The 26961-nt window shown below is 37.0% G+C and overlaps 1 protein-coding gene across 1 annotated transcript in view; it reads left to right on the top strand.

Annotated features, from left to right (window-relative positions):
• LOC137465341 (lysine-specific demethylase 4C-like) overlaps nucleotides 1-15091 on the top strand; it is a 117836-nt gene extending 102745 nt beyond the window's left edge. Inside the window, 3 exon segments of the mRNA XM_068177359.1 lie at nucleotides 8340-8457; nucleotides 12255-12347; nucleotides 14094-15091. Coding sequence (XP_068033460.1) covers nucleotides 8340-8457; nucleotides 12255-12347; nucleotides 14094-14270 — 388 coding nt within the window. The 3' untranslated portion in view covers nucleotides 14271-15091.
• The last annotated feature ends 11870 nt before the right edge of the window (nucleotides 15092-26961 follow it).

The following is a 26961-nucleotide window of genomic DNA, read 5'->3' as shown; positions in this document are numbered from 1 at the left end:
AAGTGAATTTCAATTTCTCAAATATAAGAGGACAGAGGTTTTTGATGTTTTGAGTTTTGGAGACCATGCATTAATTTAAAGTTATTTTTCAGAAACCATGGCATTTCTAGGATAAAAGTCAATACAATGGCTGTCTCTTTGCAAATTGTGGCTAGATAGACTAACAGTAAGGTCTGAACTATTCTTAGATTTTTAAGAAATGCAGGGGATAACAGAAAATGAACAATTTCTATTTCTCTGATTAATTCTAACAATATGTGTAAATTTATGAACACAGAATGATTTAGACTAAAAATAATATGTAGGTACATAGGAAAGTCAAGTTTAGTGCAATTACAGAATATGAGTTTTCTCTAGTCAGTCTTTCCAATATCTGCTTCTCTTTGATCTTTATAACCTCAGGGCTAGATTATGAGCTTTCAGTCTGCCAGGAGGAGGATTAAAATATTGTGCCATGGCCCCTCTGCGGCAGGGGTGGGACAATACAGAAAGGATCTGCTTCACTAGGCCCACTGTGGGGCTGAAGACAAGCTTCTGCTTACCTCTGCCTTTTGCCATTCCATCATGCCTGATTGCATGGACAAGAGCATACTGCTGGAAAGTTGGAAGAACTTTCTAATACAGAAAGCTGCGGCAGCACTATGAAATGGATTCTTACACAGTCTTTCTGGAAAACTGCTGTTGAGTGATTGAAATATGTCTTCCTAGAGGGTTTTGGTGTCATATGATACAGAAATAATGAGTGACTTTGAAAGATGAGAAATACATTCAGCTAAAATAATGGTTGCAAATACTATGTTTGACCTAACATTTAATCCGTCTTTAAACTCATAGCATCCAGGAAAAATAATCCCAGTCAGGTTCTGTGTATTTTTATTCGTATCCATTACCATTAAGTGAAATAATTTATTAAATTTCTATTATTTTATTATATTGCTGTGTTTACAATGACATACAGCAAAAAACAGATTAGAAGTATGTACTAGTTCAAAAAACCCGCTGCAAGAGTCACACTTAACCACTTTTAACCCGTGTTGTTTATGTCAATTATACCATCAGTGGTATTTGACAACAGTTTCAATAAACAGTGGGGCATTTTGTACCTTGTTTTTGAAACAAAGCAAATCAGGAAGTGAAAGCCAGGAGTGTCAAGGAGACACAGAAGTATTTGCTAGGTGACGTTGAGGAAAATACCATAACTTGAATGCAATTTAAACAAACAAAAATAATTTATTTTGAATACAGTCTAAATGAGAATGATTTGAAAAATAAGAAAGCTCAGTGCTGTGTCTGCAGTTAAACAGATAAACAGTTCTATTAGTATTGAGGAAAATAAAACTGTAGCTCCTGAGGTTGGTCACAGGATTGGGATTGCTCAGTTAAGACACTCCTGAAGAAAGAGGTGCCAGCCAGATTTGTTTTCTGTCTTAGTTAATGCTTGATGACAGTTGACTGCTCTGTGTTAGGGATTTTGTAGAGTCATCCCCCTGGAAAATGGGTGGAAGAATGTTACTGATATGTTAATGATATGGTAGATTTGAAAATTATTTAACTAGTTTCAAAAGAATTAAATGGTTTAGGAAAAGAGGAAGTTATTCTAACATCTAAAAATTTACTTGAAATTTATGCCAATTAATGAATGTAAGCCTCAGGTTTGTAGACAGTGATATAAGTGTCATGGGTTTGACATTGGCTAAATGCTAGTACACCCAGGAAAATCATTCACTCATTCTCTTCTGCTATAGTTGAGCAGAGGAGGGGAAAACAAAAATTATGAAAAAGGAGGTTAATGAGTTGAGGTAAGGATTGTGAAGAAAAAGTTTTAAGGGAAAAACAGCCTCAAAAAATTAAAAGGTATAAAGAAAAAATTAAGATAATTAAAAGAAGATAATGAGAATTAAAATAAACATTTAGAACACTTTCCCCGCAACCCTTCTTTCTTTCCCACTGACAGTGCAGGGACACAAATACGGGGTTTTTAGTTAATTTGTCACTTCTGAAAATCTTTCTTCAGTTCACTTAGGGAGAGGAGTCTCTTTTGCTATGCCATGGGACCCTTCCCATGGGAGACAGTTCTCTATGAATTTCTCCGTGGTTCTAATGTTCACGAGTAGCAGTCCCACCCAACCTGCTGTATTGTGAGTCCCTCCCACGGGCAAAGCAGTCTTCCCACAGCTGTTTTTTTTTTTCTTGGGCAATTAGTTCATGGGGTGTAGTTTTTAAGGATGAGCTGTTCTAGTATAAAAGCAAGGGTCCTCTTCCTCTGTCTCTGGAAGCAGGGGTTTTCTCCCTCTCTGCTCAAGACTTTCACCTGATGACAGCTTTTCAGCATGCACACACTCCAGTGAGAGCACCTTTTTCTCATGGAATGCTGCATCCCCTCATGCACTTAATGAATTACAGGGAAACTGTTGTATTGTAGTCCTCATCATGGCTTGCAGAAGTATCTCAGCTACAACACCCAGCACATCTCCTCCTCCCCTTCCTTCCTTTTCACGGACCTTAGTGTCACCATGTTGTTCTCCCTGTGTGTTTTCACTTTTTCCTTTTTTCTCACCTATGAGAGAATTGGTGCCTATAGGTTCATTTATTCTCAAGTTGTATCAACTTGAAAGTTTTTGTAGGGTTCAGCAGCGCTGAAAGGTTGATCCCAACTGGGCTCCACACTGGGGAATTGCACTCCATGCTTCTCACTGCTGGTCACATGGTCCCTGCCTTAGGAGTTGTGCCAGCTGCTGTGATGCCAGAAAAGCTGCTGCCGCCACTTATGCCCTTTTGTCTGCATCACAGCTGGCTATAAGTGGCTAAGCGAGTAAAGTTAATTGTGAGCCATGCTGAGATGTCAGCTGCCACATGGCGCTGCCCCAGTCGTGCATCCTGGCTGTGGGGCTGCTCATGGACCGGGATGGTGGCAGCTGCTTCTGGCCTTGGCTGCTCCCAGCCTTAGTCTTGGGGCCACTTGCAGTGTCGGGTTGGCCCCTGGCAGCATGGTCTGGCTGGGCCCCGCTGGGATGGGAACTGGTGGTCCCTCCCTCACCCCTCCAAGGAGAGCGAGAAAGAGGAATTGCATGCCATTTTTCCTTTTTAAATATGTCATCAGAGAGGCATTGCTAACTTCTCTAATTTGGCCAGCTGATATGTCAGTCTCAGAGCCTTTAGGGATTGGCTCTGCTGGACACAGTAGAAGTTCTGATGAGCTTCTCTCTCAGAAGCAGCCTCTGTGGCTTCCTCTGCCCCCACTAAAAACTGAGTTTTCTTATTGTATTATCCTAACACAATAAGAAAAAAAATTCTGCTTATTCAGATGAGTTAGTGGTGAATATGAGTAATCTTCAAGAAGGAACCACTTGCAGATAATATTCACATTTAATACTGTATACCATAAATTTTTTTTCTTCAACGCCTTTCCAAGTTGTTGGCCTTATCTTTTCATGCATAGGAAAAGAAATCCTAATCTTCGTTGTATCGGGGTTGTTTTATATATATGAATTCTTAGAGCCATGTTCAGGAAAATGACTTAGGAATATTCTTTAGCTTTAGAGAAAGGTCTTCAGACTTGCTACTTTTGGATTACAAATGTTTTTACCTTGTAATGTTTTATTCTGTTCTCCCCTAGTAAGCTCACTGTAAGAGCACAGATGTGAGAACTGAGTTTACTAATCTCCCACTCTGATCTGATCAAAATGAATATTGATTTTATTCATTCTGATAGGAGATGTTCTACAGAATGCTTATGCAAAAGCATGAGAGGGAGGCAAAAAGCAGCTTTGAAAGCAAGCACACTAGTCTAAGTTATCAATTGCAGGATCACGTTAGGGATCTTCATCATCACAGCTCATCTATCCTCTCTTGAGTTAGGGTGGAATCACATCATCCAAACCATTAACAAAAGCCAGGTGATGTGATGGACCTCTGATTTGAATAGACAAGTGTTGGTGATTTTCTATTAGACTACTATTGTTTTCTGCAGCATTTTTAAACATTTGTCTACTGTTGGGTTCATACTTCCCCTAAAAGATGCCATATTGGCCACATTTTCCTATTTTTAAACAAGTTTTTTAGATGCAATGACCAGTGCCCTCCCCAGCAGTAGACAGTACCAGACAGCTTCCTGATCCACACTGACTGGAAGGAGCTCCTTCTCTACAGAAAAGAGTCTCTTTCTCTATGCCCAGCAATGACATGAGGCCTATAGAATAACCTCCCGGCCCTAACCATGGCCCCTCCTGGCTACTGCAAAAATTAACCCTGTCCTACCCAGAACCAGGACCCCATCATAGAAGGCCTCTAGACCAGTCAGGCATGATTTGCCCTTAGCAAAGACATGCTGGCTGTCTTGGACCACCTCCTTGTCTTGCATGTGCCTTAATATGTCTTCCATGATCACCTCATGCACAGAGGTGAGGCTCAAAGGTCTGTATTTTCCTGACTCTACTTTCTCCTCATTTAAAAAATAGGAGTGATGTTTCCTTTTCCAGTCACCAGGAACTTAGTGTCTAAGTACTGTGAATTTTCAAATGTGATAGAGAGTGACTTGGGAAAAGCACCTGCCAGTTCTCTCTGGACTCTAGGTTGCATATCACCAGGGTTTACAGACTGGTACCTTTCTAGTTTCATCAGGTGGACACAAACCTCTGCTTGGCTTACAGTAAAAGGAACACTGATCCTGCAAGCCCATATAGAGAGGTTCAGGAGGTAGATACTTGTTTTCAGTTGGCTCCTTTGGATCAAATCTAAAAGAAGTCAAAGGCGCTTATAGTCTTACAATTTTAAAAATAATTATTGAGTTTGAGATAGCTGATTTAATAACGGAATAATCAGGGAAACATTGTTGAAATAAAATTGTAGGCGTCCAAGGTACATCAGTTTTGACAGCTTAGGAGAATAGTCTCAATATTTAGTAAGTTCATCTTAGACCAGAATATCTATACCTCTTTGCCTTAATTTAGGAAAGAATTTGAAGACATTTTCTTCAAGTGTCAGTGGCTGTATTCAAATTATTGCAGTATTTCAATGCAATATTGCAGAATTGCAATATTTCAATATTTCCTGAATTTCAGTGCATGCCTCAGGTGCAGTCTTCCTTCTATTTTCTTAGTGTGACTCCACAGTTCCTAGTCTGTGTGAACCATCAACTGCCACTGCAATTGGATTTGTTACTTGCAAATTCTGTGTCCAGCCTTAATAAATCAAACCAACCTCTCTGATAAAAACAATAGAATATCAGAAGAAAAATAGAAAAAAATGTCTTCTTTATCTGCAGTGCTCTGCATGTGAATTCCTTCATGACATCATGGAACACAACCCCAGTATTTCAACATGGATTTCCAACATCTCTTGCAAATAGATTGCTTACTATTTTAGTTTAGTGTACATAATGAATTCCAAAATAAATGTTTCTAAACCCAGAAAGTACTATCTTTGATAAACAAGAAAACTTTCAGAAGTATTATTATTATTACTTACAGGTTATGCTCTTGAAGTGTCTTTTGAATAGCTGTAAACCTAAGACTGGGGAGACCTATCTGCAGTAATGTGTCTAGTTATGGTCTTACCTGTACAAGAAGGATATGGACATAGAGGAACAAATATCGTAAAAGGTTTTGAAAGTGATGGAGGAACTCAAGCATCTGTGATATGAGGGGACTGACAGAGCTGGGACTGTTCAGGAGAGCAGTAGACTCAAAAGGATCTCATCCAAATGTGTCAGTATGTGATGTGGGAAGTAAAGAGGGTGAAGCCATACACTTCTTGGTGATGCAGAACGACAGGAAGAAAGACATCAGGTACCAACTGAAATACAGGAAATTCCTCAACACAGGATTTTTCTTCAGTTAAGAAAAGACTTTTTTACTGTGAGTGATGTTGAATGCTTGGATTAATGGCCCAGGGAGGTCTTGAAGTATTCATTTTAGAGATAGCTAGTCATGGTTGGAGTTGGAGCTCTGACCTGTGCAACAGCAGGAATGTGAAACTGGACATGTAAGTAAATTGTATTTTCAGATGGGCATGATTTGTCCATTTCTATAAAGAAGAAAATACATTATGTAATTGTATAGGACATGTGCGTGGTTTGTAAGCTGAATGTAGATTTAGCCCACACTGTATGTTATTACAGCTGGTATGGGTATATTGAAGGATTGCTATACCAACCATAAGTTGTCTGACTTTCCGTTGTATGAGAAAAAAGGGAGGTTGCATTTTTGCCATTTTGTCAGTCTAAGAAATGGGTCTTATCAATCCCAAGAAAAAAGCTGTAAGAATTATTTGTGCAGTAAAAAGAGAATCTCAAATGGTTATGATCCTGTGAAAATAAAAGGTAGGAGCTCTGGTAGGAATTAATAAAAACTAATACCAATTTACCAAATATTGTTCCATAGACTAAGACATTGTGATGATACATGAAGAATGAGGTAGTCATTTGTCTAGTTATTTGCATGAGGACTCTAATTTTCCAAATGAGCAATTCCATTAGCTATCCTAGAGTCCGTGAGATATTTTTTCTTGTGGAAGTTGCAAAGTGAGTAATTCATGCTGGGCTTTTGTTCTGGAAAATTAATGTTAGGCTTGACATTGTTGTTAGATTGTTTTCAGGAAATTTATTCCATTCCATGATGTGTTTTAAAAGTTTGTTTCAAGACACTTAGCCAAGACTCCTTTTTGCACTTTTGCAATAAATAGCAGAAGAAGTATCATAATGACAATAACCATTTTGACAGTCATCACTGAGGAGAGAACAACTAAGAATACAGTCTAATTTAATTTATAGTCAGAGCCATGATAGCATTTAGTAATCCCTGTCCCCTGCAAAGTCATAATTATTCCACTGCAGCAGCCATCCTTTCCCTTTTCCCTCCTGCCTCTCCTGAAAATATTGGGAAGGGTAATACAGTAATTCCACCTACTCCAAATGTATGGTGACATTGAAAGGATATATCTTTCTGTGTTTATCACAGCAATCTTTGCCAGGCAAACACGGAGGGCATATTTTAAAGCATTTGCACAGCACCTGAGGGGTGACGGAGACAGTATTGTCATGCAGGAAAGTGTTTCTGTGAAAATCCAGCTTTTAATTTCTTTTATCCCATGTTGAATCAAACTGATGGATTAAGATGAATCTGATTAAAACCAGTTTATAAAGGTTGGATTTGGCTAGAATGATGTTACATCAAGATAATGTCCAAGTGAGGATCACTGGAGTGCATTTTTGCTCCCACAAGTTCTTTTCATTATGATCATTGGCCTCTGTTGGAAGTGAATTGTTCAGTGCAAAATACAAATCTTTTTCTAAGTTATTCTACGTAAATCTAAGAAAACAGTGATAGTATTGTGGCAACCTGAGATAGCACCAGGTCCTGTCACTGAGTCCTTATCTTTATCTTCTCTCTTCCCACTGTAGACCACTTATGAGCTCAGGTAATGTGGTCACTGAGTAAGTCCTCTCACGCCCAGGAGAATACCACTCAGTTAGCACTAATTTACATGACAGGTCTTGTGATGTAGTCACTATGAAGTAGAGATGCCTTTGTTGGAGTGAGGATTTGAACAGAGAATTGGTGAGCCCAGATGTGTCACATCATTTTTGGGTCCTTTGTCTTATTTCCTCATTTGAGCAGCTGCTGTTATGGGTGTTTGGTTGGCGTGCTCTGAAAATGAGTCATTTAGGTCATACTGAGACATATGGGACAAAAGAAACCATTACAAGAACATGTTGCAGCTAGTGATGCTCTGACATACTCAACAAGTCAGGCACAAAAGTTGACCAAACAATTGGAACAAAAATGCTTTATATCCTATGGAAAAAAATATTTCCCCCTTATTTTATTTCACAAGCATTTGGATTCTTTTAATGTTTCTCCATCAGCTAAGCAAAAAACTCACTGGCATTCTCACCATTTATGGTTTGATCCATGTATGTTTCAGTCAGCAAAGATAGCATCCAGCAAAAAATGTGCTATGGTTAATGAAACATTAATTACTTGGATATGTAAAAGAGAAAGTGTTGCACATATGCAATTGCACTTTATTGATCCTTATTTTCAGCGTGTGTTAGAAATTAATTTTGGTTGAAGTGTATCATAGTTGCTGATAACTATCTGATTTATGCATATGTTATCTTGCCAATGCAGCATCAAGCTGTAAAGACTGTTTCTTTGGTCAGTATTTAATTTTCATAAGGGCTAACATTAGAATTAGACCATTAGCAGGATTATAAAACTTGAAACATGCATGGTAATAAATCTTTTCCAATTACCAAGTTGTAAAAGCATCTTACTGGTAATTTCGGTGCAGTGGCTCACTCACTGATTTGAGAAATCCATCCTTCTTTGTAAATAGAGCAGAGATTGCCTAAGTCTGGGTCCACCTGCAGAGGGAGAGGTTGTCCAAGTGAAATGGCCTGATGGAAAACTGTATGGTGCAAAGTATTTGGGAACAAATACAGCTCACATGTATCAGGTGAGTATCTAGGTTTATTACCATGCTCTACGATGTCTTTATTGTAAATTGCCCCTTTGGCTCTACCACTGGAGTGTCCAGCCACATGTTCAAAGATGAAGAAGGCTGAAATGTGAGCTCTTATTTTAACTGTTACCACACTTTAACTAATATGTAAAACTTTCTAACCCGGTAGCAGGTGCTATGCATTGTTTGGGAGAGAGGTTTCACTTGGTCTTACAAAATCAAGAAAATTACTTGCTTTCTTTAAGAACTCAGGTGAACAGGTGGAACATTGAGATTGAAAGATGACATTTGTTATTTTCTGCAGGTTGTTTACTTTTATTTTGTAAGTTCACAGCTAATTATACAACTAATGACATAAAATTAAGTATGGTATGAGCCTGCAATGAACCTGAGGCATTTCATTAAGAGGCTGGAAGAGGGGACACTAGGAAGAAGAGCATAACATTCATTTGTCTGAGGTGTTTTTGAATTAATTAATCTAAGGAGCATTTTATCCTCAGGAAAGGCAAAAGGGAGCTGAACACTGAAGGCAAAGCTAAAAAGCTGACTTCTGATTTCAGAGTAACAATTACTGGTTTTTTTTGGGCTTGCCTTTGAGAAAAATCAGTCAGCAGCTTTGAGTACCCAAGTGAATGGTAGAAACTGCAATAAAACAATCACAATAATAATAGCACTTCTGAAAGAATGAGAGTCTAGATCTATTTCTTTTATATATATGTAATAATTTTCACTTATGTAACTCTTTTCATCAGGGAGCCTCACATTACTGTACCAAAATGGCAAATTTACTATTATATCTCTAGATAAATTAAGGCACTGGGAAGCTAAATTACTTGCTGCATTGACCTTCTCACTTTTCCAATGACTTGGAATCGAATTCAAGTGCTCAAATGCCTAAAGTCTTGAACTAGTCTCTAAATCTTACCTCTTCCCTTATATTTAGCAGCTGTATTATGTTGTGAAGGTCAAAAGTTCTTTCTAACGTATGAAGATTATTTTTCTATAGTAACATTAGTCTTCAAATCATTTAATCTTTTGAACAACTAGTCTTCTGAGGAATACTGTGAGGTAAATTAGATGAATGTTGTTGTCTTTCATATTTGAAGGAATATGACATAGTCAAAACAAACAATGTGGTCTTATTTTAGACCCCTTGAACAACATGATGAAATGAGTTTTGTTTAAGGAAAATGGATAAGTATGTGGAGGCTCAGCAAGATTTAGAGTTCCTCAGCATAACAAACATAAATTCCTGCAAATTGCCTCTAACAACCCCTATCATGGGGGGAAATGACAAAATTAAAGATTAGAGGGAGTCCATATTGCAATACATAGAACTATAGAGAAAAGAAAGTATTTTGTCTTCAGGATGAGAGAGGAGGCTGCCTGTGGCCACAGATTACAAAAAGTTTATGACAGGAAGGGTGCAAGATTAACTTCAAGACATACTAGTAGTTCTTCCTCGGGTCTTTCTAAACAGTGTCTAAAAGCTCCCAGGACTCACACATACAAAAAGGATTATTTTCATCTGGTGTGATCTGTGTTGCACCTTTGAGATTCTCTTACCCAGTCTTTTGTGTGATTTCTTAGATCTCATAAGGCAAATCTGTTCTAGTTGGAAAATTCTGTGAATTTTCGTCATGTTGATCAGACATTTGTACCAAATGCAGCAGTACTTGAGCATGCAGGAGCTATGACACAATGCACCAAAATTTGTGTCATACAGTTTTCATTTGTCAGCCAGTATCCTACACAATCTCTAAGCAGAGCTAAACCTGCCAAATAGAGCAGGTGCTCAAGTGAAATTATTAATGTGATCTACATCTGACTTCTTGATGTTTTCTGATATTGAGGTTCACAATTGAGTTAGAGTGTATTAAATTATCTATTCACTCCATTAATTGCTTTCTAACAGCTTTTCTTTAATTTATGATGTGCTTATAGAAAAAAATCTCTTGAAGATAGTAACATATAATGCAGACACAGTACAACAGCAGAATCCAAGTGTGATAACTTACTTGATAAAATAGATGATTTGAAATGTAGGATCTGCAATATGAATTGAATTGGAGCTATTAGAGATGGTGGGTTTATATTTTGCATGAATCATGATACTATTGAAAGTCTTGGAGAAGCTCTTGTGTTTACTGTCAAGTGTAGGTAAATTATTTCCAGTGTGATGTGCTGGATGATACCTAAAGAACTTCCACTTACTCTTCATGGTAAATGTGCCATGTATTTCATACTGCAAGCATTGCATTCTCTGGTATGAAATATTTGCATCCTACTGCACACTGTAAATAAAAACATATATACTGACCACTTAAGAAGATACTTTCTTATCACATGGAGTGTCAGAGTTAATTTCCTACCCAGTTTTTTCACCAGGGATGCAAAAAACTTTATTACCAAATGTATTATGCAAAAACATTACCAAATGTATTGTGCAGGAAGGAGCAGGAATTGCAGAAAGACTATTCCTGCACCCTGGATTGCCATAACTTAATGAAACAAGCTTAAGGCAAATTGACCTTTAAGTTCCTCAAACATACTGCTAACAGAGTAGGCTTATGGGGTTAATAACAGGAGCAGAAAGGAGTAAGGATGATTATTGTGACTTTGTTATCCATCGTGTGCTCTATGCATTTTAAATGCATTCCAGATTTGTACAGCCCTATTAGCTGCAGTGAAAAAATTGTTTTTAAAGAAGTTAATAGATCATAGTCTGTAACCTGGCTGTTTAGAATGGACATATGTATTTTTCAGCTGTTCACATATTAATCTGACACACTCAGCTACAGCAAGCTTTTAATTTGAAAAAATCACAGTCCATTTACAAGTTCAAATGCTTGTTCATGCTTGAACAAATGATTGTTCATTTGTATCTGTAATAATACTTTTGATAAGTCAGTATTCTCCTATGTTTATATGTGTGCTTATTCTTCTAGTCAAGTGTGCTGTTGTCATTCACATAGTCTCATTAAATAATCTACGGACATAGAATGGGACTTCTAGTTTTATAGCAAACTTTAAATTATAGTTTCTGTGGGAGCTAAACTGCAGTCACAGATAGTAGCTGAAATTCACAACTGTTAGATGAAGTATTAAAATAGAGGAAAAAATCAGCAGCTACTGAAAAAGCTTAAATGCTTCAAAGCCTTAGCATTTTAACATTCCTCACACCTAGTTACATTTCCTTTCTCATTTTCTACTAACAGGGTTCATATTGGATTATATCTAAACCTAAGCATGATAAAGCTTTTCATCTTCTGAACAGAGCATTTAAAAGAAATTCCATCAGATTCAATAAAATTCTGTTAACTGATATTTCCTTAGTTGTCACTCACACTTTCTTTTGACATGGGCTTCCTCAACCTTGAATCACAGGATGTTAAAATTAATTTTTTAGTTTTTAGAAGCAAGTAAAAATATTTGAGACAAATAAAAACTACACAAGGTTATTTTAATATGTCACTCCTGCAAAATAATCTTGCTTGTCTTGTTATTCTTCAACATTCCTAATTTAAAAAATTTTACTTCATTATATACGTGTCAGTGCTGATTTTGAAGTCTCTTTACTTGGATATTATTTTCAATGAGGTATGTGTTGCAATTCCTAAGAAATAACATTTTTTATGTTTCAGCCGAATTTTGTGCTAAAACAGATAGCAAAATATCTGTATATAAGTCTTCTTTGCTTACATATGTCTTTTCATATGGAAACATTTTCAGGAACTTCCTGCAAGAGTTAATTATTATTTTATTTTCAAATACATATTTTTTTCAATTAGGTGGAGTTTGAAGATGGTTCTCAAATAGTAATGAAGAGAGAAGAAATATATACACTGGATGAAGAGCTTCCTAAGAGAGTAAAAGCACATTTAGTGAGTATTTGCTGATGCTAACTTTGTAATATGTATATGTATATATGCTCAAAAGACCAATAACACTATACTAGGATTTATTTTGGATTTTCAGCTTAAATAGACTCATGTTTTATGAAGCCAGTGCTCTTAAGAGTGGCTAAATCAGCCCAATTAGGAGGTGTCTCCATTTGCTAGTGAGATGGTTAGTTGTTCTTCCAGTACAGGCAAATGCTCTTGTCAGACATTATTCTTTTCTCCTAAAAGGGACATTGTGTTTGTCTCATCTGTCAGATCAGGAATGATCAAGTTAGTAAACATTTAAATTGACAGACATTCTATTATTTCAGTATGTTTATAACAGGTATTGTTTTTAAAAAACTCCAGCTTCTCAGAGCTTTGTGATTTTAAAAGCCTTAATTTAATAAAAAGGCAATTAACTTCTTGTAAGACACAATACAACTGATCAAAACTCATTAATGTTGCTGGCAGGACTTACCAGAATTTCACTAGTCTTCTTTGATTTAAAACCAAATCTTTGCTGCTTTTTTTTTAAGTTTCCTGCCGTTTCAAACAACATCCACCAGCTACATTTTTATGTATGTATGCCTAGTGGAAATGTGTTGAACCTCACAGAGAGAATGATTCATAGAGGTTGAAAAGGGAAAGTACTTCCATACATTTGTTGGAGGAGATGACTTTTTTTTTCCTGTCTTAAGAAAGTTCTTTCTAATGTAAAGTGCACTGGTCAAATATTCTGGGTTAAGAAACCTTTATGTCAGGGAATTTGGGATAAATGCACAAATCTTTCAGTGTCTTGATTAGGGTTAAGATAGATGTCTTGGAAAATATTAAAAGAACCATCTAATGGAGTATTTATTATATTTGGAAAGCATACCATTGCCATTTTTTTTGTTTAGAATGCAAACTATTGCATTCTCAGGATAATAATAATGCGGTTTATGTTATTGTTTTTAAAAATTATTTTTTAGAAATCAATATGTCTTTTTATTTATTTGTTTATTAACTTCATTAGGGAGTTAACTATAGATTAAAAACATTAAATTTGGTCAGTTGAATAAAAAACACCACAGCTGTTATTGATACTTCTGCATGATTTTTTACTAGTGCCTTAAATTCTAGAAAAATACAGGTTAGTCCTCAAGACATGCCCAACACCTCCTTCCCCTTCTTGTGCTGAACACAGTAAAAATTAAAGACGGCCTATGATCCTGTTTCTGTCTATTGAAGTAAAAGACACCAGTTTTTCTTAATCTTGGGAATTCTTCTGTGACTCCAGCAGTTTAAGTTGGTCCAAAATGTATTGCCTCTGATTCTGCCCAAATGGCTTGCTGTTTGTTGTTCCGCTGCTTTGATAGTGGGGATTCCCAACTAGTATAAATTTGATGGCGACTGACCAAACTGTGACCTTGATTCTTTGCAAATTAGGCAGTGCCCAGGCTTCTTTTCAGGCATCCATGACATAGTAGCTTGCATTTAAAACTTTCCTGAATAATACAAGGTGGTGAATATTACATGATACTGCTAGGATCAAACCTGCCCAACAATTGCATCACTTCCATGTCACTGTTTTCTCAGCTAGAAATCATGACTGTGTGATACCTGGATAAAATCCAGACTAACAACAGATGTTAGTTATGTGTTTCCAAGGAACACCATAGACATAGAGAATTTAATACTGAGTAGGACATGCAAAATATGGAAAGATAAAAATAGTATGTATGTGTAATTAATGTGTGGTTTTAGTCTACAGCTTCTGACATGAGATTTGAAGACACATTTTATGGAGCAGGTATTATCTTGGGAGAGAAGAAAAGGCAGAGAGTATTGAGTTCTCGCTTTAATAATGAGTATGTGGATTATCCAGGAAACTGCATCTTCTTAAAAAGCTCATTCCAAAAGAAATGCCAGAAGGGACTGTAAAGGAAGCAAGAGAAGCAAAAGGGTTCTTGATTAAAAAGCATGCAGCATTATTTGCTATTGGGTTTTTTAACAGAACACTCCATTTTACAGTGAATTAATCCATACACCAGCCTTGTAATCTGAAGTACTTGAGTTCTGATTTCATCAGTTAGTGTATTTAAGAATTTGTAATATTTTGCATTATAAAACCAGGGGAAAACCAAGTGAGATTACTATATGATATGCTGAAGAGAAGTTTCAGTCCTGCTCTCATTGAAATAAGTGGTAAAATTCCCTTTGAATTCGTTGATTCACAATTCTGAGAAGGAGACATTTTAGTAAAAAGAGGTAATGTCAGTGGCTCACTTTCTTCTGCACACAGGAAAGGATGCTAAGTTCAAAAAGAGCAGTTTTTATAAAACATTTTTAAAACAAAACCAGATTTGTAAAGTAATGATACAAAAAATGCTGTACTTGCTTTGTACAGTGCTTTTACATTTTTATGTCACTACTGTTTCAGTATGATTTGATGTGGACTCAGCTATTGACTTAGGTATTTTTGACTTTTAAGTATCAGAGTATCTTCAGCACAGCAAGGATATTTTGTATATTTAAAGAGACAGATTTTGGCAGTTATTTTTAAACATGTTTTTCATAAAATCTATTAAAAATAGCTCCTTGTAAAATATAAATTTCTTTCAATGTGTGAATGAAAATTAGAATTTAAATATATATGCTTAACAGCCTAGCTTTGAATGAATATATTATGGCTTTTATTTTGAAATAATGATCTATCAATGTAATAATGTTTTAAAATAAATAAATTCTTAACTACAATTGCAGCATTTTCCTGTTGATGTGATTTTGAACTGTGTTGTTTCATACCTGTAGGAATCAAGAATATATGCTCCATTTTTCTGAACACAACAGAATACACACACACACTCAGCTTAGTGTTAAAATGCAGATTTGATAAGTACTGTACTTTCATTTCTTTTCTTTCTGTTTCTCTTTGGTATCTTGACCTTTTTGGATGTTTCACAGAAAGCACAAAGGCTGAATTTGTCTGAACACTAGCGTATGTGAACCTAGAAGGGAGCATTATCAAAATGACATCATCTGTTTCTTGTAAATTGGACAGTCAGCAGGATTTCTGACTGTCTGCCAAAGGAAAAAGAGCCCTCCAAAATCCAATTTAAATCCGAGCACTGCTGTTTCTAGGGCTCTGGTTGCAAAAAACCTGAATATATGGACCCAGAGATTTTTTCTGTATAAAAACCTAGTCCTTTTTATGCTGAGGCATTCAGATCTTTGTTTCATTGAAGCCCGTCAGTGATTATTCTTATTTTTTCAAATGGGCAGTAAAATCTTTTCAATTGCTATGTGACACCTCAACTGACAATGTTAAGTTTTCTGTGTTACATTAACTATCTTTTCTTGTACCATGAAATCACTCAGAATCCCTTTAGTTTAAGAAATTGCTTAGCTGTGACAATTGGAATGTATATCTAATTGATAACACTTTCTCTAAAGGCACTGGGTTGTGGTGGATGCTGTCTGGCATATTTCACAGTATCAGGGCTCTTTTTGATCTTGTAAAGAAAAGATAAAACTAATGATAGATTTGCAAAATGTAAGATTGTTGATGCCTTCTACAGTTACGTGCAGCTAATAATCATGTTGTATGTGGTTAGTATGACTGGGTTTTTGTAGTGGGGTTTACAGGAGTGGCTTCTGGAAGCTTCTAGCAGAGTCAATGCCAGCTGGCTCCAAGACAGACCCATGCTGGAGCAGGCTGTGCCTGAGGGACTGTACCCTGTCGAAGAGTGACACACATTACAGCAGTTTGTGGAGAGCTGTTGCCTGTGGCATGAGCTCACGCTGGAGAATTTCATAGATAGCTGTCGCCTGTGGGAAGGACCCCATTTTGGAACAGATTCCTCTCCCTGACCAGCGGTAGGGACAATATGTGATGAACTGACCATAAGCGCCATTCAGTGTCACCCTGTAGCTCTGCGGGGAAGGAGGAAGAGCACAGGAAAGAAGCAGACATGGGAGGAAGATGTTTTTAGGATTTGATTTTACTTCTCATTATCCTGCTCTGATTTTGTTAGTAATAAATTCAGTTAATAGCCCCAGTTTTTCTTGCTTTGCCTGAGATGGTATTTGATTTGTGGTCTCTCCCTGTCCTTAACTCAGTAACTTTTTGTTGTATACTCTTTTCCCTGTCCAGCTATAGAGCTGAGTGACAGAGTGGCTTTGCTGAGTGCCTGGCACTCTGTCAGGGTCAACCCACTACACCTAATTACTGATGCTTAGTTTCAAAATACTGTGTTCTGTGGTAAGAAAGCTTTTGTAATCTTCCATGAAGGTTCAAAACAACTATGGCATTATTAAATGGTTAAATACATATTAAAATATTTTGTAATTGCATAGGTGATGCTATGTGGTAAAAGAGAGCTAAAAATCAAATGCATATTCTTTGCCTGGATCTGATATAACCTGTTGTGAAACCATGAATAAACCCCTCATGTCTGTAGAGTGGATTTTTCTCTTCAAGAGCCTTGAAATTTGCTGACTAAAAGGTTGCAATTTTTTTTTTATAGAACATTCATGCAAAAAGTTGGCTTGTTTCCCCTTCTACCTTTCATCAAGAAGATCTTTACTTTGGAAGTTCTCAAAGGCACTGAAATTATTTCTGACCTTTGTAAGGTAATAGAAAATACTTCTGAGTAAATGAAAAGTGTAATTGTCATCATTGCAGTTTTTTGCCTCCTGTTTCAGGACTCATGGTCTTTGCAAACTAGATTGGCTAAACAACTGGCCTAGAAAGTCAATTCCTGTTCCCTTACAATTCCTGAAAAGCTGCATTTTTCTGTTCCCCCACAGATATGGTATGGACCTTTCAGGTATATGAGAGAGAGAATACATTGGTGTGGAATGCTCTGGGAAGCCAGGAGCTTGCCACAAACTGAATGAGGTAGACGGACACCAAAACAGGATTGCTTGTTATCCATGTAAACAATTCTCAATAGCAAATTTCTCCAGTAAAACATCTCCTGGTGTTAGAGACAGATACATCTTTTCTAGTAAAAAAAGCATGCCAGCATTTGTGACCATTTCAATTACAGTGTCTGTGAGAAGAAACATGCAGTAGGGTAGGAAGAGTGAAGCTCTGTTAAAGACTGGCTAAAAACCAAAACCCAAAAAAACCCACAAGAATTTAATATTAATAGCAAGAGAGCACAGCATGCTCCAGGATAGGATGGGCCATGTTCTTTCTACTGCCTTATAAGTACAAGAACAAAGTAGCTGTTTTGTATAGTCATGAGTCTTGGATGAGAACACAAAGTAGTGGTTTGGTCAGGATACATCAAAATTATTTTTTTTCACTCTCATCTGAAAAATATCAAGGAAGAATCTGAAGTACTTCAGTTTATGCTGGCTTGTGAAGTAGAATGCTTTAATGCTATGACTCTGATTTCCACAGCTATAAGTAAGGTCTGATAAAATCAAATTACTAGAATTAGATAAAAATTAGATTACTTCTTTTGAATCCTATTTGCTATTGTATTACGGTAGCAAAACAATTTTGTTGATGCTTAATAGGAGTTCTGCAATATATTGTGTTGTGCTATGGTGGTTAAAAAATTTCAATTAAAGAGAGTAATAGAAAAATTCCCACAAAATATTTTTACTTTGAAACTTGTTTATAATTTCCAACTGTGAAGCAAGTGAACAGCAATGTTTTGTAACAGACTTAGTATGATATTGTGGTATTTATAAGTAAAATAGAGCCAGGTAAAAGCTGTCCCTTCTTATGCAGTTCCACTCTTTCTGATTTTGTTAAACGTTTCCAATACAGAAGATATTATAGGGAAAAATAACTGAAAAGCTACATTCTTCTTGAATGATCAATAATAAGAAATAATTTGTTATTTGTGCTAAATAACAAATACTTGTATTTGCTATCTGTGCTTCTCAATATAGCCACCTCTGTGTAGTGGTACAATCACAACTCTTAACTTTGATAGTAGATGAAGACAAAAGTGTAATTTCACTTACTGGTATGAAATGCTGCTTTTTCTTCAGTCTATAAATTTTGTAGTAGTTTTTCTGTTTCTTGTTAGCCTACAGAAGTATTTAATGCCAGTGTTCAACATAGTAGTAGGAGAGAAAGCTTATGTAGGGGGGGGGGAAGGAATCTTTCCTGCACATATGCACAAAAGGCCTATCCATCTCTTTCAAAAATTGCAGAACTATCTGATAGATTTATCACACACCTTCACATTTCAAAAGCCATCTCTGGGGCTTCTAGTCTTGAATTCCAAATCCTTAGATAGCATTTTTCTCTGACACATCTAGCAAAAAGAAAATGATGATGTTATGGTAGGGCATAAAAGTTTTACTGGAGTTCATCTCAGCTGTTGTATATACAGCCTACTCAGTTATAACTTCACTGTTAATACCAGACTGAATTGTCCTACAGCCATCCTGCTGTTATTCTCAACACTTAAATCTATTTCCTCTAAACTTAGATTTGTAGACAGAGCTGGTAGCTGCTAAAACTTTTTTAAGAGCCTGTTTTGAGTTACTAAAAACTTTGGCAATTTGGATATCCTACAGCTGAAATTTTTATGTGTGGGTTCATGTCTGAAAAAGTCAGGAAACTACTGCAAGCAGTTTGGTCTTTTGGAATGATTTTGAAGAAGATGATTAAGGATAAAAAAAATCATCCTTCTTTCTGTCCCAAAGTTTTCCAGGCCTTTATTTGGCAACCTCTCTGGTTCCTTTATGCAGTAAAAGTGACTCCCTTTAGACAGGGACCTGCTGGTGAATGACTGAAAGAGTGATTCCCATTAGACTTTAGAGGTAGGTTTGTGTAGTGTTTCTGTAGATGTGATGTCATTTGACTGAGATATCATAAACTGGTCTGTGGCTGGGGCTCTGAGGTAAAATCTTGGAAGAACTTGTACCACTTCAGGGCTCGTTCCACCACAGTACCCTTCTGCAGTGAGGGACTGGGCTGTGCATGTATTGCCACCACATCTGGCCTTGCAGTCTGGGAGAGATTTTGTCCTTTTTTTTTCACCCTAGTTACTTCAGTGGAACACAGAGGCAAGCTCTTATTTGTTCTTAATGCCTTGCTAAAGTTGCTGCTGTGTCGAAAAACAGGATGAGAAACAAAACCCAACAAAACCAAGCAAGAATATAAGGAACCCCAAACTGCGTCAATACAGAAGTGTTAAAAAGTTGGAGGCAAATATAGAGAATTCATGGAGCTGGAAGGAGAAGAAATAGAGGGACCAGATTCTTAAAAAGAGATTTGTTCACAGTCTCTGTGGAACCCAGGATGCCTGAGGGTCAAATTTCTTGTGGTATAAGCAAATGGCTGTGAAATGTACCAGCAAATTACTGAATGATTGCATTTAGGAACATCATTAGGAACATTCCTGAAGCCAATTACTGCATGAATTCAAGGAGCAGTTATCTCTGTTCTCCTAAGGATCTGGTCCTTCTGTACAGATGGAAAGTTGGTTATACAGGATGAGATTTTAAATCTTTTTTCCCAGATTGGTTACTAGAAAAAAACCCATGTTTTGTATTTGAGTGCTTTTAAATTACTATGCTCGAGTTAAGGATGCAAAATATGAAGTATATAGCCAAAGTGAAAATTTTCCCAGAAGATACATAATGCTTTAAACTTCCTCATATGTTCCTTACAGATCCAGTCACTAGATGAACTGTAGGAAAGAATCACCATAATGACTCTCTGGAATGCACAGGAGTTAAAAGCAAAGAAGAATAGAGACAAGGCACTGCATTCCCAAAGGTTTTTTTTTTGGCACAGTATTAACATTTAATGGCAATGTCATGCTACATTACTGAGGAGAAAAGATTCAAGGAACAATGTAACAAAACAAAATTATCTTTGAGAAGCTTCCATATCAAAAGTAGTCCATTGCAATCCACCGTTTCCTTTCTGTGTGGACATATGTAGTGTACATAGACAATAAAAAAAGCTTCTGACCAAGCTGCTAACCTCAGTCCAGCCCAGATGTGGCAACCAAGGGTGACTTGCATGACCCTGGTATTTTTCTTCAAGTCCTATTAGGAGAGGAAAAGCAGGAGCAAGTGAATTCATTATTTATTATCTTTTAGCTGTAAAGAGAAAGGAGCAGTTAACAGTTTCCTTTTCCTATTGGCATATTGAAATAGCAGTAAGATAGATTTCTGCACTGAATACCTCTTTTCATTATTACAAGTGTTCTGTTCTCTCAAAAGAAAGGATGGAGCCATTCTGTTCTCTGCTTATCTAGTTTTGTATCTCCCAGTTCAAAGCCCCCCACCAAAAAGCAGTCAAAAATGAGCTAAAATTCTTCCAGCTCCAAACACACAAACAGAAAAAAAGACAACTTCCTATTTTTCTGTGACAACCCTGTGGAGCCAAGATGCAAGAGACAGAGATCTCTGGAATGGGAAGGACTTCTGTGTCTCCAGTGTGTCTCCATGTTCTCTCTGTGAACTTTTATCTATCTAATGCCTTAAGACTTGGCTTGAGACAGATGGACTATGTTCTGCTTCGCTTGTTCATGTATATGCCAGTATGGTCTGTAGATGGGAAGCAGTGCTATCTCAGATAACAAAATGGGTACTGACTACTGCATTTTGGAGACTACTGAATAAAGACATAGCTACAGGAAACGGTGCTGTAGGCTAAACCCAGAAATCATTAGGTTTCCAATGCCCTCACCCTTGTCATCCACTGAAACAAAGCAACATAGAACAGCATATCGCAGCAAGAGCTCATGACTTTAATGCCATCTTTCTTTTTGATTTTGGGCAGGTCTCCAGATGTTGTAGGTTAGGTTGGTTTAGTCAGGGATTTTATTAGTGTTAGTTAGGCATGTTCCTTGTACCCCTATTCTCCCTCACAGAGGTTTGATCCAGGTTGTTTACTCCAAGAGTTCCTGCCGCACAGATCCACAGTCACCTGTCAATCATCTCACTCCTCCCAGGGTTTCTCCTTACATGGTTCTGTCAATCAGGGAGGTGTCAATCTTGTTGGGGTGTCAATCATGTAACCACTCCCTGCTTCTTCATGAAAGTTCTCTGTCAATCACCCTACCTTTGCATTTCTATTTGTCGCAGAACACTGTACCCACCTCTGTTATGTCACCATTGGTTGTGAAACCCTACCTCAGTTTAACCCCATAGGGCGAGGCAGGTTTCCACCCTGTCAGCCCACCCCCTATTTAATCTGATGCAATCTTTTGTTTGTGGCCATTTTGCCTTACAAGGAGCTGAGAGCCGTGCTCTCAGACCATGCATGGGGGAATAAAGGTTCTCACTTTCGCAGGCAAAGTGTCCTTCTCTCTTCCCTTTGCTTTCTCTCAGTGTCGAGCCACCAAAGCTGCTAACCCAAGCCGGGATACTCCGCAACCCTGGAGTACCCATAAACATAGCAGCTACAACCTCACAAAGAAGTGCTAGCCAGCGCTATAGCTGCTTGAGGCTGTAACAAGCAAACACTGCATCCAGAGATCATGTCTTTCCTTAAAGAAGTTAGTGGATGTGAGACCATGTAAGCTGGTTCAGTAAGAGTATTTGAATAATAAATTTAAGGTACATTGTCAAATAACGCAAAGAACTACATGAATCAAATTCTTCAGTAGCTCCTTTTGGCCAAGGGAAAGTGAAGCAGGGGCTACATGAGGTAGTTGCTGTAACTGGAGGTAAATCTGTGCAAAAAGAACTTTGAGCTGCAGGATACCCCTGAGACAGTGGTGTGTGCTCTGTGTGCTTAGAGAACAAGCAGGACCAAGACACAATCATGCATGCAGAATCTTTTCCGTCATATTTTGAAACACTAAAGGAGGATTTAAAACAACCGTTGAGCTTTCCAAGATCTTTGTTGTTAAACAAGGTGGATGTCTGATATGTAATAATACTGTTGTGCTAGAGCACTCTAAGATTTTTCTAATCAAAGAAGATTGTATCTCAGGAAAATTCACTTGCTATTTGACTGGGCTTCCACTGTTGAGGTGACAAGTGCTTTAGGGATGCATGTAACCCCCACCCTACATAAACATGTGATCTGAGTGCATTACTCTCAAATTTCAGCACTTTGCTCTGTGGCACTTCCCCAAAGCTATTTAACTATAGGCACTCATTAAAAAAAAAAAATCTATTGTAGGTATTTCCTTGTAAAGTGCCCATCAAATAAACTGCTGAGATAGTAATGAGAAAATTCATGTCAATTAGTAATGTTTTAAAAAGAAAGGAGAAACCAATTGAGAAACCCCAGGAGGGTAATCACTTGCCATCTGAATTATTAATTTCATTATGTGTTTTAAGAGAAAGGACATGATAGTTACTAAAGGAGGCCCTGGAGGAACACAATACTGGTATGTCAACACAATTGATTTCTCAGTGATTTAAAGTAAATGATCTTCTGACACGTTAAAAAGTTTGTAGTTGAAAAGGAGATGTTACTTCTGGGCCAGTGGAGGGTCCTACATGGCTATGACTGCTGGGCAAGGAGTGACCAAAAGGTTTGGAGCACCTTGCCAACTTTTTTTGCTGTTTTGATCATTTTTTACCAGATGCACTGGGATATATCACAGGTATGCTCACCAGTTTCACAGCTTCTCTGGCTTGTCTTCTCCCCTTCCTTGCCAGTCTCATGCCTTAGGAATAAAGGATGAAATGATAGTTCAAGTTTGGGAGACGCATGTCTCTACTCTTTTGTGGTGTCGTAGTGAAAGAGCAGCTTCTGACTTTGCAAATACTATTGCAGCAATTTGTTTAACATGCCTGACAGTGCTTTAAATGAAGAAGGTCAAAAGTTTTCATAGAGAACAATACCAGATTTTTCAAATGGAGAATGGAGGCCGAAATTACTTGTTAAAAGCTATGTAGCCCTAATGTGAGAGCTGAGTGAAAGCTGCAAGTTTCTGCCCAATAAGAATTATAACAATACAGCAATTATAGCTTAGGTCTGATATGAGAACAGTCTCTGGTGTCCCCTTACTGTTGTCAGGCCATGTAATCCATTTTCTCTAGTGAATTATGTGGTATTCCCTATGGCAAGAATACTGTTTTGCATTTTGCTCCATTTCTTTTTATCTGGATTTTGTGGTCTATGCTTTGCATATAGCCCTTAGACAATATAATTGCCTTGTAGAATCTCTCCCTTCCTGTTTGGTGCTCCCTTCCCCAGTAGTTTTTAACATGCAAAAGGCAGGGTAGAATTGATGACTGAAAATAGTCTTACCTTTTATACAGCTCTGTATATACTCCTGTAGTGTCTGTAGCAGACTCCTCCTTAGTTTCCATCATGTGCTTGATTTTCTCCTGCCTTGCTGCATAGTGAGTTAAGATTTTAAATGTGCATTACATACTGTACGCTGAACTTTTTGGAATTTGTTAGGGTGTATTTCTGGGGTTAAGATTCAGACCAGAGTGGAAATATCTCAAGAATCCTTGCTAAATCAGTACAGCACATGAATACCCTTCTTGTTCTACTTTTAATCTTTCTGCGGTGTATACTGCAAGAATATCAATCCATAACTGCATTAGAACTAATTACTTGGTGATTTTTATATATATTAAAAAAAATTGTAAAAATGTTATGAACAACATGTACGATTTATAAGTGGTATTTTTCAACATTGATTTTTACAGCATACGAAAATATATCCAGAAAAAGCAAGTTTTTACTTTCTATCACAGTACTTAATGAACTGAATTTTACCAATTTATTCCCACATATCTATAGAAGGACCTAATTCTAAAGCAAAATTTTCATAAGAAAAGAGTAACAGAAGAAAACCCAAGTTCTGTATCTGGACATTTGGAGCAGCAGCCTCTGAATGTAAAATATACTTCTATATGTATATTTTCAGATAAAACTCAGAACTTCAGAAACTCATCAGCAGTATAATCTTTTGAACTGAAAGTCTTTTAGCAGCTTCTCCAGAGAGTTAATGGAAGCTGTGATGGCATTCCATTTGATAGTGATTTTGTCATTGGCAGTCCTTTTAGATAAGGGATTATGCTTAGTGACAAATGGTCACTTTTGCAGGAATAGAGCATTAATTTAGCTCCAGTTTCTAATTTTTGATTTTTCTTTACATGAAAAATGAAAAATGCAGTAAATTACTCTCAGATGTGAGAACTGTGCTGCAACATCTGTGGTAGTTGAATCTTTAATTAGTGTGTTCTGCAATGTAACACACATTCTTCAATAGTAGCCTGTATGCTTTTACTCTGAACATGCAAGGCAACTGTCTGAGTACTTTGTTTCAGGTGGATTGTTTGTGTTTGGAGGTTTTATTTGATTGTGGGTTTTTTCTTTTGTTGTTGTTTTTAATAGGAAAAGAGCTACCTGCTGCAGAAATTAAGAAAACTATTAGCAAATAAAATACGATGGATTCCTGCAAAATAGGGTATCTCCTGTTGCTCTCAAGCTTTGAAAGCACTGAAATGAGAAAGCAGGAGGAGATCTTATAGCACAACAGAGGCTCTACTCGAGCATACATTACTGAAAAAATATAATGCATAGATCATAGAAGGAAACCAAAGTATTTGGAATAAATGTTCACTGGATTTTAACTAGAATTTATGGATTCATGAAAGACTCTGCTCTGCAGCAAAATTAATCCTGATTATCTGCTTTTGAAGCAAAGTAAAACAAGGGAATACATATGCTTCTTAGCCCTATCTGTTCTAATCATGTTTTTGTAGCATAGAATTGGGCATTTGAAGTGCGTAAATGGAAAGTAATTTTTTCTTGAATGACTGAAAATGCACATTCTAGAAAAGAAAGTATAAGGCAAAGTAATTCTTAATGGTTCTTTCCTTTTAGATTAGCTGGCAGATGCAATCGTCAATTCTTTAGTCATGTACATTTAGTAAAAAAATTTTTACAAAATTAGAGTAATTTCAATTAAGCCCTAAAGATGCAAGGAATGTACTTAAACTACTTATTTAAAAAGAAAAAAAAAACACCTCACCTTCAAAAAGTTGTCTTGCCACAGATAGATCAATGCATATCTAATTTTGAATGCCCATTCCTGTTTTCCTCTTTTCAGGCAATATGGAAACTCATGATTTAAATAATTTGTTGAATTTCAGTTGAAATGCTGAAAATATCTTCAGTTAAAATGGGATGAAAATATCCCACTGAAGCTTTAAAGAAAGTTAAATCTCCTCCCTTTGTGAAGGGTTTAAGGCTTAAATTGTAGTGGCTGGTACTGGTGATGAATTGGAAGCTGTCTTTCTCGCAGTGGCCTGTCATCACTCTGCTCTCTGCTCCTCTTGTGATTTGATTGTTGGTTGACTGGTGGCATGAACAATGTATCTCCTTAATCTCATTGGGATTTAGTAAGATTGGATGTATTCTTCAATGAAGTACAAGGAACATAGTCTTATATGAAAGCTTTTTGTCATTTTAAAAAAGAAAACTTAATTTTAAGCAGACTTTTAGCTCAAATAGTCATTGTGGCAGTAAATGCTTCTTCCCCACCAGACTTACAGGCACAGCTTCAGTTTTGCATTTGGGAGGAAACTACCAGACCCTGCTCAATAGTTAAATCCCCAGTTAAAGCTTTTTTTTAATAGATTTTTTGGTTTGTAAGCAAAGAGGAAAGGGAGAAGAACAGAGGGAGCTGCATTCACCAAAGGAGAATTTTTCTTCCAAACTTAGTTGCATGAAGAAGTACTTGTTCCCTGGGTGAATAGAAACCCTGAGCAGTTAATCATGAATAGTGTGACTGGAATACTACTTTCCAAGGGAGAATCCTGCCTAAGGAAGCTTGGCTGGATGTTAATAGCTGTGGCTTGGCTTTGCTGGCAGTTCCTGCGCTAATTAAAGTAACAACATGAAGATTTATAAAATGCACAATAAAGTCCAAAACACAGATGCCACTGGGGATGGAGATGATTTTAGTTGAAATCACACAGATTACCAAGACAAGTTGGTAATAAATAACCCTGCAGAGATGCAATTTTGTCCCTTGCTTTTTCTGCCATTTGAGGGGCAGGTCTGTTAAGACAAAGTGCTGTGATATGCACTGTGAAATCTCTGTTGCTGAAAGTCTTTAAGAAAACTTTAGACCAACATCTGTCTAAAATACCTCAAGAATAGCAAGAACTGTTTTAAGGCAGGTGTGTTTCTTTCTGCTGCAGTTTTGTGCTGTAAAAAAGTGGGTGCTTCAAAAACCTCAGACCGAATAAGGCTAGTCGTATGTAAGCTTTGATTACAGGGTAAGGACTATGGAGCAAGTTTCTGTCAGAAAACAGAAATATTCTCAATAATAACATTAAGGAAACATTTACCATGAAATTCCTTCTTTGGAAAACAGATGGGTTTCCATTTTATCTTCAAGTGAAGTCTGTTTATGATGACTCTAGTTAAAAATATCCAAAGTTTTGTCTGTAAAATTTCATTGTCTTGCTAAAGAAGATGTCTTTATATTAATTCTGTGTAATTTGCACTATTCTGTCAGAGGAAAACAATCAGAAGATATTTCAACTTTAGTATGGCTGTACTACCACAATGCTACTATCCTGAATTTCAAATTAATTTAATTGAGCTCTAATGAATAAAATTAGTTGTCCTAGTGTAATTAAAATCTCAACTGAAGGGTTTAGCAAATGAATATAATGGTAATTGTGGCTGGCTTGATCTTTCTGCAACCCGAGATTC

The sequence above is a fragment of the Anomalospiza imberbis genome, chromosome Z (assembly GCF_031753505.1).
Source record: "Anomalospiza imberbis isolate Cuckoo-Finch-1a 21T00152 chromosome Z, ASM3175350v1, whole genome shotgun sequence".
In the NCBI taxonomy this organism is placed as follows: Eukaryota; Metazoa; Chordata; class Aves; order Passeriformes; family Viduidae; genus Anomalospiza; species Anomalospiza imberbis.
This window is presented reverse-complemented; position numbering and strand designations above follow the sequence as displayed.